The 14,914-nt window shown below is 38.4% G+C and overlaps 1 protein-coding gene across 6 annotated transcripts in view; it reads right to left on the reverse strand.

The window, feature by feature from the left end:
• GARNL3 (GTPase activating Rap/RanGAP domain like 3) overlaps positions 1-14,914 on the reverse strand; it is a 221,779-nt gene that overhangs the window by 143,282 nt on the left and 63,583 nt on the right. For 5 of the 6 annotated variants that reach the window (XM_037797335.1, XM_037797332.1, XM_037797333.1 and 2 more), the window contains exon 3: positions 12,558-12,627. In XM_037797335.1, the coding sequence (XP_037653263.1) occupies positions 12,558-12,627 (70 nt within the window). Of the gene's footprint in view, positions 1-12,557; positions 12,628-13,591; positions 13,729-14,914 lie in introns of those variants that run through there. The other variant, XM_037797336.1, reaches the window with a different exon arrangement.

Below are 14,914 nucleotides of genomic sequence, written 5' to 3' on the forward strand. Positions count from 1 at the left end.
AATCTTTGAGAAATCAGACAGAGCAAGAGAAAGTGCTAGAAGCTCAGGGGAGCAGGATTTGATAAAAGTGTCACACAAAAAAGGAAGACAAGAAGCAAACATTCCTGTTCTATTTCTGTTCCTATCTCCTCAAGAGACCAGATCAGAAACACTTAAGGAATTAAAAGTCACTTTCATAATGAAAGCTTGTAAAAAAAAATGCACACTGTTGGGCCCACTCCAAACACACCAATCAGAATGTAAATTTTAAGCAAACTCCAGGAGATTTTTATACACAATAAAGTTTGAGGGGCATGGATCAGTCTATAACAATGGCAAGATCATGGAACGGTGGATGAGGTAAGAAGAGCAGCCCTACAGCTTACTAGTTGTATGACCTTGGCCAAGTGCATTAACCTCTCTGAACCTCAGTTACTTCTCTGTAAAAAGTTACCTGTTACTTCATCAAGTATTTGTGAAATTTAAATGAGTTTATATATATATAAAGCACTCAAAAGGCTGCCTGGCACTGGACATGCATATTCATGTGCATAAAGAGCAATTTGACCATAAGATCTATCTAGAACATAGAACCAACAGGATTTGATAACAAAATGAATGTGGTGCGTAGGGAGAGGAGTCTAGGGTGATGTCCTGGTATCTGAAATTAGCAACTGAAAGGGAGGTAGTTCCATTCACTGTGAGTAGGTTTGGAATGAGGGAAAAGGGGATGATAATGAGTTCAGTTTGGGGCATGTTGAGGTTCACTTGCCTATGGGCAATCCCAGTAGAGATGTCCAGTGGGCAATTAGGCAAATAGGTCAGTGTGCTGTGGACAGAGATCTGCACCAAATATATGGATCTAGGAGTCGCCAGTTTAAAGTCAGTATCTGAAGCCATGGTGATAGGAGAGATCACTGAGAGAGATTGCGTAGACTGAGAAGAGTGCCTGAGATAGTACCCTGAAGAAAACAAGAGTCAGGCAGAAGAGAAGCTGAAATGGTGAAGCAGGGAGGCAGGAGGAAAAATATGAGAGTGCAGAGACACAGACGCCAAAGGAGGAAAAAGTTTTAACAGGGCCCAATGCTGCAGAGAGGTCAAATGAGATAAAAATTGAGAAGTATCAATGGTATTTCATGGCAAGTAGTTCCTTAGTGACCTTGGCAAGAGCCATTGCAGTGGAGTGTAAGCAGGGGAAGCCTCAAAAGAAAAAGTCAAAAGGGAAATTGTGGAACCATTTCAGAGACCAAAAAGAAAATGCAGAGAGTGGCTGAAATGTACTCCCAAGGTAATTAAATAAAAAGTCTTCACATCTATTAAGCAAATGCAGCTTGAGATTATGTTTTAAAAGATGGCTACATAGAGATAACTGCACTAGACCAATTAAAAAGCTGAGGCCCCAAAGCATAGAATCCTTTCTTTACATGTAAAGAATCCAAAGTAACTGTTTTAAGTAAATGGGTAAAGTGGCTCAAGATAAAAACAAGAATCTTAGCTGTGGCTCAATGGTAACAGTGGGGACTCAAAACTGTGAGTCCTTTTTGGTAAGTCAATCACGGGATTTTTTTTTTTTTTTTTTTGGTATGACTTTCCCTAATTTCATTTAGTGGAAAAAAGGGAAGAAAATTTTTAGAACTCTGACAAAGAGGGAAAAAGGCTGCCCCAAACTATGGAATGGAAATATGTCCTGAAAAAACAGGGGACTTTCCCTGAGACCAGAGAAAGCTGAAAAAGTGTTTCAGTTTAGGGGCACAAGAGCCAGCTGGATGAAACTTCAAAAGCTCTAGGGTCCCACAGCCTCAGGGGTCAGTTAATAAGGTAAATGAGCTAGACTTTTTTTTGAGGGCCTAAAAAAAGAGCTCTTAATGTTCAGAGCCTATGTGGAGAAAGGTTGGCAAAAAGACAAAGTTCCTTTTCAACTTCAACAGCATCAAAAGAAGTCAAGAGTGGTTTTTAAACCCTTCTGAAGGTGTGTGTTCATGGTACACTATCAAATACTGTAATTTTGATAGCACATCTGCATAAATTCAGAAGTAAACATGGGTTCTTACAAAGCAACTTTCAGAAAACTGAAAATACGTTTTACTCATCAGAGCAGTATCCAAAGGCATATAACATATCTTTTGATTAAGTTTAAAATTTATTTCTGCTACAATTGATGATACACACTGCTGAGGCTGGTCTTTCTGTTCTGAGAGTTGAGATGAGCACATGATAGGACATGGTGTAGCGCAAAGATCACTATGGACAAGTAAGAAGGGAGAGACAAAAGCTATCAACCACGCATAAAAAAAGATTATTTATAGACAGATGTATGAGAATTTTGCCTCCTGAGTATACAAGAGATCATAATCAAGATAGAAAATTGTTCTACTGGAGATCCTGTGCTGAAGAATTAACCAAGTAAACAATGTGTTAATAGTTTGTATCTCTGGTTGTATAAAAAATATACTGTTATGCATTGACCCAAATTTGAAAGTGTTTATAGTATACCACAGTAATCACTCTATCCCACCAGTTGAAGACCACTGGAGTCAAAGAACAAAGACCCCTGGGTAACAGCAAAAGGCACAGGAGCTGGAGACTGTGAACTGAGCTGAGGTCGCAGCAAAAGCGGGGAGTGTACAGAGGCACAGGAGTGACCACCCCGAAGAGAAAAGACTTGGGCAGCACAGGAACAGAAGACTTGTGTGGCTGTCAGGGAGGGCAGGAGCAACACAGGACACATGGGAAGGGAGGGAATGGAACATCTGCAGTTCTAGTTTTGAAACTGGAGAGCATGCTAGTGCCAAATAATACTGAAGTAGTTATTCCCCAGGTTGATGTTATCTTGGAAAATTTGGAGGGCTTGTTTGGTATTTTCACTATGGTGTGTATTTAGCTAGTGGATTTGGTACAGTTTTTTTGCCCCAACTACCCATATTGTTAACACAGAAGTTCAGTCCTCAAGAAGGTCACCAAATGGTTGGTAAGGTGGTGCTAATTCTCCCCACGCTTTGTTGATACTAGGAAAATAGCTCATAAAATCAATCCTTTCAAAAAGTGGGGTGGGGAGGTGACAAGGGCCAAAACTTTTCTATAAACCACACTAACATCAGTGGGGGTTGGAAGGATATGTTTGTTGTGAAGGGCTGGATATAGAAAAACTTTTTTGTTTATGCCCTACCTCATTAAAAAAAAAGACTCAAAGCAAATTACTGAAATATATCTTAAAGGATAAAATTAGATACAGAGCAAGGGAAAATCAGATGTGGATAAATAAGCTGAAAATAAGAAAATAAGATCAGGCTGCATGTCACAAAGTCCCACAATGCTGTTAGAGGCAAGTCATAAATAGGGTTCTGAGCTTCCTAGAAGTCAACACAAAGAGGGAAAGAAAAGTCATTTATAGGATTCCCATCGTCTATAAGGTTAAAAACAAACCAGCTTCTCAGGAAGAGCATGGTACTTCCTGGATCTGAGAAAAATTTTTTCTTATAGGTTCTCTTAAAGGAAACACTGTATGACAGACTGAGAAAAATCCTCAACAGCATCCTGTAAGAGACAGATCACCAAGATCCATATGGCTGTTTTCCACTTTGTCCGTCAATGCAAGTTAAAGGCATACTGCCAACGCATAAATCAAGAAAAGTAGGTCTAAGAAAGGCCAAGAAAGGCAGGCCAACTGTTTGTAGCTATCTTATTAAATTAAATTTAAACCATTTAAGGTATGGGCATCTCTTTAGATAATTCTTCATAAATACCCTTCTTAAAATCAAGCTTTTGTTAAGATTTGGACAGAAGAGAGTTTGGGACTATAGGTTTGAGCTTAGAGCAAAACTACTCTAAGGGCAGAGGTATATGCTCTAATAATCAACCTAATTTTCTCAGAAAACAGTCTGTATGGGGCAGGGCTACACCAGAATGAGTTTGTAGATTAAGAGAGAAAGTTCAGGGGCTTTTGGAGTCAGAGAGACTTGGGCTTAAACATTAGATCTGCCACTTACTAGCTGTGGGACCTCTCTGAGCTCATCAGCTAAATGGAAATCCATTCAATATCCACAAATGTCTTCTGAGCATCCACAGCATATGGCATAATAGAAAAATACCTACCTTATATGGTTATTGGTGAGAGTAAATGGATCTAAAGCATTTAGCACAGTGACTGGTACCTGGTAAGCACTCAGTAAATGTTAAAGAATAACAATAATAAAATAAGAATCATAATAAAAGATTTCTGGTTCCATTCTAATGTATACATAATTATATGATTATGGTTTCAAAGTCCTACATCACTGAAAATGGTTGCAATAATTTTAGCATGGAAAAGTTTCAAGCATTACAAATCACCCACAAAAGCATCAACAGTATCAAAAAGCACCCACAGTTTTAAACTATGTTAACTATGTTAACGTGCTGCTGAATGCTCCAAAATAAATGTTGTACCTTGAGGTACTGAAATGAGTCAACTTGCTATATAAGACAGATACAAGCCAGTTAAATATTGGAGAACATCTACCAAAACTATGGTTTTAGTTTTAGAATATTGAAGTCTTCATGTTTTGATATTCCTGAGGGAAATATGCTGGCTCCCTCACTAATTTCTCAAATTTGGTAATACTACTTAGCATATAATTTCTTCCATAAAATGCCTACGAAAACAAAAAACCTACTCAACCCTGAATAGAGAACAAAACTGTGTGGTTAGGGTGCTGGACAGGCAGCTAAAACACTCATTAGACAAGTGTCGTTTTTCTGCACACCAGTCCCACAGGCACAATTCAAATTTGTGCCTGAGCAAAAACACAAATTACTACATATCAAGACTTCAAGAGTCCTTTTCAAACAGCCAAAACCTCAACTGTTAAATCGCAGATGCCAAACAAGTTCACCATAAACTGTTCTTTTGATAGTATATAGCATGGCCAGATATCCTTTGAGGCCATCCTGAGTTCCTAACAAGGAAACAATATTATCATCATAAAGAAGCATTTCCGTTTCTTTCCTATACAGCAGGGGAGCATTCACTCAACTCATCCAAATTCATGCTTTAGTCATTAAGATACAAGTTTAAAAAGGAATGCATAATATACTACCCTGTTTTATCCTGACTTGAAATTATCTGCAGATTGTGACTTCCCTAGAAATATAAAGGTGTGGGGTTGTTTGAGAATCAGTAGCTGGGCTGGGGCAGAAGAGAGTTTTATAATGTACTTATACCATTTATCTTTTACAGCACATTAGTTTCCTATCCACTGAGTCAAAGGCCAAGAAAAGATCAATAGAAGCTACAAACAATCTTAGGCTTTTCCTGACAGATTTTGACATAAAGTGATGAAGAACGTTTGATGGTGTTATAGCTGTGTCTTGCTTAATATGCTGCTGTGAAAGACTGATTTTCAGTTCATCAAGAGGACAAATGTCATACATTTTAGACAGAATATACTGCACGCTTATGAGTCTAACTATAAGTAGGTGATTCCCTTAAACTATATTTAGGGGGACCAAAGAGGCTTGTTTTCTTCTTTCCTTTTTTATTTTTGATGGGTTAAGCTACTTTCTAATTTCAACTACCTTGGACCATTCATTCATTCGGTCAATATGTACTGAATAACTAAAGCTAACCACTGTGCTTGATACTGGTGAAATAGTGGTAGACAGCTACAGTCCTTATTTTTAGGGCGCTTATAGAATATGGGATTTTAAAAAGTGGCGGGGATAAGGGCCCAACAGTAGAAGAAATTTTCACTTTCAGTTTGAACTTTTAAATATCTACTATATGAGGGAATGTTGTAGACACATTTTGGACTTCCAGCCCAGCTCATGCTTGTCTTTCAAATTGACTTTTATTTATATTCTCTTCAGAGAGAATCTGCCCTATCCATAAACCTTGCTGAGGGGATGGATCTGGGAGGCCACGAGCACAACTGTCTGAATCAGGGGTAGATACATGAATTAAGAGGAACCAATCCATAACGTTCTTTCTATTTGGAATTTCAAATTAGGACCTGAGAATGAACAGAACATGGTAGGCAATGAAGCTGTACCATCATGCGGTTTGGGGGCCTGGAAGTCAATTTAGTTATAAAGAAACAATTAATGTAAACTTGGTATGTGCCAGGCCCTGTGGCAGGGTCTGGAAAAACAACACTGAATAAGACCAACATGATTCCCACCTTCACCTCTACGAGATGAGACAGGAGTAAGTAAATAAATTAAATAAATTCAGATTGTGTTAAGCACTATCAAGAAAACAAACAGGATGTTGAATTAGAGAATAACAGTGGGAGGAGGGCTACTTTAGATAGGGTGGTCAGGGAAGGCCTCTCTGAGAAGGTGGCATTTAAGCTGAGACCAGACGTGAGAAATGCTAGGGAAGTCCATTCCAGGGAGAAGGAATATTAAGTGCAAAGGCATAGGATAGGGAAGAACTCAATATGATCTAGATACTGACAGAAGGCCAGGTATCTGAAGCACATGAGAGGAGTGAGAGAAGGTGAAGTAGGAAGGCAGAGTAGGGATCATGCAGGTTCTTGTAGGGCATGGTAAAGGGTTGGAATTAAAGTGCAATGGGCAGCCATTGAAGGGTGTGATGGTAATTTTGTGTCAGCCTGGGTAGGCTAAGGAGTCCACTTATTTGGTCAAACAGTAGCCTCAATGTTGCTGTGAAGGTACTTTGTTGATGTGATTAGCATCTACACTCAGTTGCCTTTAAGGGAGATTACCTTTGAAGATATGGGTGGACCTCATCTAATCAGTTGAAGCCCTTAAGAGCAAAAAAACTGAGATTTCCCAAAGAAGGAGAAATTCTGCCTCAATACCACAACATCAACTCTTCTCTGAATTTCCAACTTGTTGGAATCTCCCCTACAGATTTCAGACTCAAGACTGCAGATCAGCTCTTACCAGAATTTCCAGCCCGTTGGCCAGTCCTATGGATTTCAAACTTGCCTGCCCCCACAACTGTATGAGCCAATTCCTTAAATAAATTTCATATATATATATATGGTTCTGTTTCTCTGGAGAACCCTTACTGATACAAAGTGTTTTAAGAAGGAAAAGACATTGTGTTGTCAACATTTTAAAATATCATTCTGGCTGCTAGGGATAATGGACTGGAGAAGGGGAACTTTGGAATCAAGGGAAGCTGGTATGCAATGAGGAGAATGGTAAAGACAAGCAGAGAAAAGTAGAGATGACATATCATAGACCAGAGAGAAACAGAAAATAACTGCTTGATGACTCTTTGGTCGTATGAGATCCAGTTGTGTTTCCCGCATTACATATCTGTAAGATTCATCCATATCCTTTCAGAAAATTACTTTATACTTGAGTTACACTGCGTGGATCTCTATTCCTTGCAACCAAACAATTGCTGATTAAGGTAGGGAACACAGCTGGGATCTAGCTACAAAGCAGCTTGGGGACTACAAGTTTGAGGCAGTTGGTTTCTAAGGCTAGGCTACAGCTTCATGAAAGCAGAAAACATGTTCGTTTGTTGTGTTCCCTACCCCTCAGTGCCAGCACATTACATGACACATGGCAGGCCTTCAATAAATATTTACTGAATGAGGGCTAAGAAACTCTCCCATGTGTCAAGGATCAGGGCTTCCATGCCCTCAATCACCAAGTTTACACCCAATCAAAACCTAGGGAAATAAGCCCCCAAAACTTCCCTCATTACTGATTTGAATGGTCAAGCTGAGTTCTTCACAAGGGCTCATATCTAATTCGTTCAGGGTCAAGAAAAGTTTACGTTAAAATTTCAATTTTATAGAATCCTGGGTACCCTTCAACAGAGTTTGTGTTTCAGAATGCTCATGGTTTATTGAGGTCCCAACAATTTTTGTCAAACCAGGTATATGAAAAGTTAAATCCACTTTCTCATGAACATAGAACACATAAAATTGTTTTTAATTAAAAAAATCTGCTAAAAAATGAGAGGATGGAAAAAGTACCCATTATATAATATAGACTATATTTAATAGGAATATCTTACCAATACCACACTAATACTAGGGATGAATAATTAGCAGCTGGTAAGAGCTCTGGGATGTTTTATGTTATGATAATTGTTTAAAGTTGAGAGTGATAATGATTGTACAACTAAGTGAAGATAATGTAAGAAACTGACCATTTATCTTGGGATAGAATAAATTAGGAACACACTACTTAATAAATCAGGTCCTTGACTTGAGGCTTGCTCTTGTGAAACTTAGGGCTGTAAATAGGAGGCTGAGCCTTCATATAATTATGCCTAAGAAGCACCTCCAGAGAACCTCTTTTGTTGCTCAGATGTGGCCTTTCTTTCTCTAAGCCCAACTCACCAAATAAATTCATTAGCCCCACATACCCACCCCCCATGAGGGACATGATTCCCAGGGGAATGAATCTTCCTGGCAATGTGGGACATGACTCCCAGGAATGAGTCTGTCCCTGACAGCGAGGGATTGAAAATGCCTACTTTTGGTTACAAAAGGGGAAAAAGAAAGGCAACAAGCTGAGGTTACAGTGGCTCAGAGATCCCAAAAAGAGTCGAGAGACTATCCTGGAGGTTTCTCTTATGCAAGCTCCAGCTAGACATCCCAAATGGCCACAGTAGTTCCCAAATACCTACGTCCTTAACTGAGATTCTATAAGATGCACACACTAGGTTTTATCTCTCAGAAACTTAAATCCACCAGAGAATTCCTATGCCAGACAAGTCCTAAAACCCAGAGGCAACAGCCTCTTTAAGAACAATAATTGGATGCAGCCCCTTACCTTTTATTGTTGTTCAATATGAACAAGTTAGGTGCTCACTGCCTAGATACCTCTGAAGACAGAGAAAGACATTAAGTGAGAGGAAGTGATAGCAACAAACAAGATAAGATTGAACAAAGGTTGATGAATACTGAAACTTTATATAAATAAATATATATATTTATTTTTAGATGCTGGGGTGTTGGAATAGCTGGAAGGAGGTAAATGACATGGTAGAATTGTAACCTTAACATTCTTTGAAATTTGCTCTATAGCTACTCATTGAATTGTGCTTTGAAAGTTATCACCTCTCTGTATATACCCTATATTTCATAATAAGGAAAGAACTGAAACTGTGGAACTGTAACCATAACAATTTTTAAAATTACCTAGATAACTGCTTGTTGAGCTGTACATTGAAAGTTAACACCTTTCGTATGTATGTTATATTTTACAATAATGGAAATAGCTGAAGTTGTGGAACTGTGACCTATGACATTCTTTGAAATTTGTTCTCTGTGCCAGTTTGGATGTATTATGTCCCCCAAAACGCCATTATCTTTGATACAATCTTGGGGGGCAGACATATTTGTGTTGATTAGATTGGGATTCGTTAATTGAGTGTTTCCATGAAGATGTGACTCAATCAACTGTGAGTGAACCGTTTGATTGGATAATTTCCATGGAGGTGCTACCCACCCATTCAAGGTGGGTATTAATTGGATCAATGGAGTTGTATAAAGGAGTTCACAGGCAAGGACCTCAGAGCAACTGAGAGTGACATTCTGAAGAGTTGCTGCAGCTAAAAGAGGACAAAACACCCCAAGAGCAACATTTTGGAGAACGCCATTTTGAAACACAACCTGGGAGCAAAGCAGACACCAGCCACATTCCTTCCCAGCTAACAGAGTTTTTCCTGATGCCAATGGTCTTTCTCCAGTGAAGATACCCTTTGTGGATGCCTTACCTTGGACACTTTATGGCCTTAAGACTGTAACTTTGTACCAAATAAAACCCCTTTATAAAAGCCAATCCATTTCTGGTATTTTGCTTAACAGCAGCATTAGCAAACTGGAACACTCTCTAACTACTTGTTAAATCATACATTGAAAGTTATCCTTGTTACATATATGTGTTAAAGTTCACAATAAAGAATGCATTAGGAAAAAAGAGAGGAAATGTCTCCTTCCTTAAAACACTTGTCAGAATTTCAACAGCTCTTTAGATAAATATAGAGCTTTGTTCCATCTTATTTTTGTCAATCAGTTCAACCACCAGTGCATATGTCATTTATAGCATGATAAGAAATGTCTTAATTTTAAAAAAGGAGGGTAACCATTACATAAATAATGGCTTATTACCATGTTGGGCTATCACGCAGACATTAAAATGGTAATTTTGAAGATTATATAGCAAGAAGAAGACATTTACAAAATATAGTTGAATGAAAAAAGAATGCAAAATTAAATATACAATTTGATTATATCCATGTAGAATACAATTAGGTCTGTAGTCCTAAAAATTGGCAGGAACTAAAAGAAAATGAAAACAGTTGCTACATTAAGGTTGTGAGATTATACACAGAATTTTACAATATTTTTTAGTTTATTATTTTAAAATATTATTAAAATATTTTGAAAGTCAATTATAAATACACATAAACATATCCACACTCACTACATCATGGCTCCAGAAGGAAAACGTGAACAAATGGATTGAAGAACTTTTGGCCAAAGAGCTGCCTCGTCAGGCTGAGGATAACTGATGACTCGTGTGGTATTTTCAAGACAGAATTTCTTAAGTGTGGTTCTGGGACCAGCAGCATCAGCATCATCTGGGAACTTGTTAGAAATGCAGGTTCCTGCCCCTCCCTTCCCCCAGACCTACTGAATCAGAAACTCTGGGATTGGGGGGCCCAGCAATTTATGTTTTAATAAGTTCTCCAGGTGATTCTGATGCCTGCTCAAGTTTGAGAACCACTGCTTTCAAGTACCTTTGATTTTGATATTCTGTGATTTCCAGAAGACTACAAACAATCTTGCATACCTATGTTATCTCCCCCAAAGAGCACTCTTATCACCGCTATTTGCAAGAGTTCCATATTACTTATTAGACCAAGTTCAAAGTCTTCACCTGACAGTCAAAGTTCCACATTTACTACCAAATTTCATATTCACTACTATAGCTAGTTAACTTGGACTGTGCTTATGTGCTGTGTGCTTTATGTGCATCTCATTTAATCTTCATAACCTTATGAGGTAGATAATATTAATATCCCCATTTTATAGATGAGAAACCTGAGGTCATACAACTAGTTGTATGATGAAACAAGAATGACTGCAGAGCACAACCTCTCAACCTCACTAAGGTTCAGAGACATTAAGTCATGTGACCTGGTCAGAGCTGGTATCTGAACCCAGGTACATTTGATTCTAAAGCTTGCTTGCTTCGTAACCACTAACCTCTGCTGCCTCAACTCTTGCTAGGCAGGACCATTTTCTCACTGTCCTTGGAATACATCACTGCCAAGAATTATGTCCTTTGTCCTATCTACTATCCATCCTCTTTATTGCCACCAACCCATATCAAACAGGCCTCCATGAGGCGTTCTATGATCCTGACCTGATCCCTGGCTAGAATGGGTTGTTCCTCTCCATCCTTTCAACCCCTACTGTGCTCTATCTGTATATCTCTCATGATATATACCAATTCCAACTCTGAACTATGGTTATGTATATGCTTCTTCAGGAGAGGTGGTAGTCTGGTATCACCAGTGACTGATATGTAACAGGCCCTGTATGAGGCAATGTCTTCTATGTAACTACATTCACTCTTTAGATATTTCATCTGTCTTATCTGCCTAGCTGGAATACAGTAAACTCCTGAAGAACAAGGACCAAATCTTTTACATATTTTATTTTTTCAAGAATTCTCAGTCCTGGGCCAGTTGCAATCAAATTTGTAATAAATGCCTGAATTCCAGTAGAATGCTATTGGTAAACAACTCTGGTATAAATTTCTCTAGTACTTAAATCCTGCAAGAATGCAGCTTATTTATATTAATAGGGTATAACCAAATACTATATAAATGGATCCGAGCAGATCATTTTTAATAAAATGATAGGAACAGTAGACTTAATGTACTTAATAGTGTTGAATAAACAGTAGAATTTTATAAGCATATTTTCCTCAACATTTTTTTCAAATTTCCATGCAACTGGAAGAAAATCACAATTCTATTTTTAAAAAAACTGAGGCTATAAAATGCCTCCATTATGCCTCTTTCAAAATGAAAACATACTATTTTTAAAAAATCATAACTCAAAAACCCTAAAGTCTCTCATTAAGCAAACTGTGGATATTTTTATTCCAGATATCTATCATCTACTGACCAACAGATTTTTTTAACAGGAAAAAATCTTATAAATATTCTAACTCTCAGCGCACATCCAGAAAGCAAAAGTACAGAAAATAAGAATGTGTTTCAACAACATTCAGACCTGAGAAACTAGACTGATAAACTTTCAGGAACAATATCAAACAAAAACCAAATGCTGTCTTTCTTAATTCATACATTATTTTATTTAATTATATACACCATTAGCTGAGAAAAATACCAAGCCACAATATATTTTTAACAAACTGGAAGACACAAGATTAAAAGTACCTAAGAATAAGAACAAATACATAAAGATGATCAAATTATCATAGCCGTTCAATGGTTAGTTATTCCAATCCAATCTTTAACTGTACCCACATGATCTAACGGTAAATATACAACAAAAGATCTGATGAGCTTGGCAATCCTCTCTAAATCTTAATCAATGTTCTACCATGAACAGACAGTGTAAACTTACCAGCTCCACAGATCCATAATGTTTCCTACTGAAATCCCCACGTCTACAGCCTAGGTCTTCCGAGACAGAGCTGGAACAAAAATGCTTCATCAGTATTATACATAGCGATCTGGCCACACACCTTCTGCAAAAATCGACTACCATTTGCAAAAAGGGCTGCTATGGAACGGGCTTGCAATGCCCCAGCTCCTCACTGCAGGGGAGCCTCCTTGAACAGATACAGTCCTCAGCAGCCATTGCAGAGTCTGGCTTTCATGAAGCCCTCAGTAAAAAGAAAAACACCCAAGTCATCCCTGAAAGTATAGACAATGATTAAATTAAATATTTAGTCATTTGGAATCGATTGAAATTTCCAAGGCTGCTGCTGGTTTATAATTTCATTTCTGTATAACTAAAGGGGAAAGATGCTCTGCAGTAAACTTGAGGCAAGGGACAAAGCTGCTGAACCAGATCTTGCAATCATCTTTCATTTAAGGGAGCCTCTGTCCCAAATATTCAACACTAAAATAATCAACATTATTTAATATTACATTTTAAGGAGGAGAAAAAATTCAAAATCCTGGTTCCTCTCACCCCTTAATTTAAGATTTTTATGTTACAATATGAAAAAAGATCAGGACTAAAAAAAATCCTAAAATTTACTTCCAAGTATATTTAGATTTTTACATAGCAGCAGCTAATATTTTCTACTTCCTCTTCCCCCAACAAAGGCTTAAATCAGATAAGAAAAATAACATGCATTCTGAAGAGCGATTAGAACAAGGGCAAAATTGTTACTGCATTTGCATCTTAAAAGCATAGTTACATACTCAAAAATACATAGCTTATTAGCTAGTTAGTATATTTAGGACCCCAAGCAGTACTCGCAAAACCACCAGAGATATGAAATACAGTTTAACAAGTTTAAGTTTTGATCTAATAAAAGTCATGCAAACAACTAATCAAACATAGGAGATAAAATTACACAGGAATTACATGTTAAATATAGCCAAAATATTTGGGATCTAACATGCAAAGAAAGGTGCATTTAGTACCTTTTCATCCTTCCACAAAAGGTAGGCTACATGTTCTAAATTACAGCCCTCTTGGCACATTCAGAAAGAGACTGACTCTGATGTTTAGCATCCACAGAACTGACTCTCTGCCAGGACACTATTTGATAGGCTCCAAGAAAGACAGCATGAGAGAAATGAGATTAGAGAGTCTAATGGTATTCTGCTTCCACCATTTCACAGAGATGGCTGAATTAATCTTATATGAAAAATTTAACCTTTTGTATTCCTCTCTTCTTAGCTGAAAATGTGCAACAAACGGTGCTCCAAATGTTATCTAGGCTACATTCCTGCTTGTAGTTGACATGATTTTCCAATGAAAAATCTCTGAAAGAGATTTAAAAATTTCCCTCCATGGCCCATTCTGGTCTGTGTTAATTATGTCCTCTCTGCCCACTCTCTTAGCCCACCTTCAAAACCCTCCAGGAGAACACTGCCATATATATCAACTTTAATCCTTCCCCTTTGGCCCTAAGTTACCAAGAGACAGTGGGTTCCAATGAGAGGAGAGTCTGGCCCAAGATGGATGCTCCATGGCTGTTGACTGAACACTCCACACAGCCTTCCCCCGTTGTGTCTACCCAGATCTCAACCTATCTGCTCAGTTTTAGCACTATTCTATACAATCAACATCAGCAGCAGCTTCTAACATGGAAAGAGCGAGGATGCTGGGCTCTGGGTGTCTCCTTGTGCTGCCCTTCGTACCATCGATGAGATCCAAGCCACAGTGCCATACAGAAAGGGTGTCCAGCTGGCTACCTTCCTGCAGCTTCCTACTTTTGCTAACAGTCAAAAACAAACACAAAAAAGATGACAACCCTAAGCCCTGAGCAGCCACCACCCTTAGAAGCCCCAAAGAGGGAAAACAATGTCCTTTGAAAACAACTAAGGCAGATATAGAGAGAATGCCCTTTCTTCCCCCTCTAATTACATGTTCATCCAAAACACTGCAGACAGAGCACCTGCTAATGGTGGGAGCCAGCCTGCCCTATATAGGACATATTTCTTAGATTTCAGGAGCTGTATAAAAAATGCCTCCCTTCCTAGGTTCTCTGGCCTCTAGGCACCACACAGGATTTCAACTGGAGGGGCTCACCGAGAGCTCCAAGAAGAGCTTTATTCTATTCCAGGTCCCCAGTGTCAGGTCCACTGCCTGGCATGGAGTAGACTTGTAGTAAATGTTTGTTGCATTAATGAAGGCATTTGCACATCTTTTGGATCTTATTAGCTAATGCCTGATAGCACCCCTTCTAAGTACCAAGGAAGGCTGCTTGTTGACATCTTCTCTGATGAGCCACTAGTGTT

The sequence above is a fragment of the Choloepus didactylus genome, chromosome 10 (assembly GCF_015220235.1).
Source record: "Choloepus didactylus isolate mChoDid1 chromosome 10, mChoDid1.pri, whole genome shotgun sequence".
Lineage (NCBI taxonomy): Eukaryota > Metazoa > Chordata > Mammalia > Pilosa > Megalonychidae > Choloepus > Choloepus didactylus.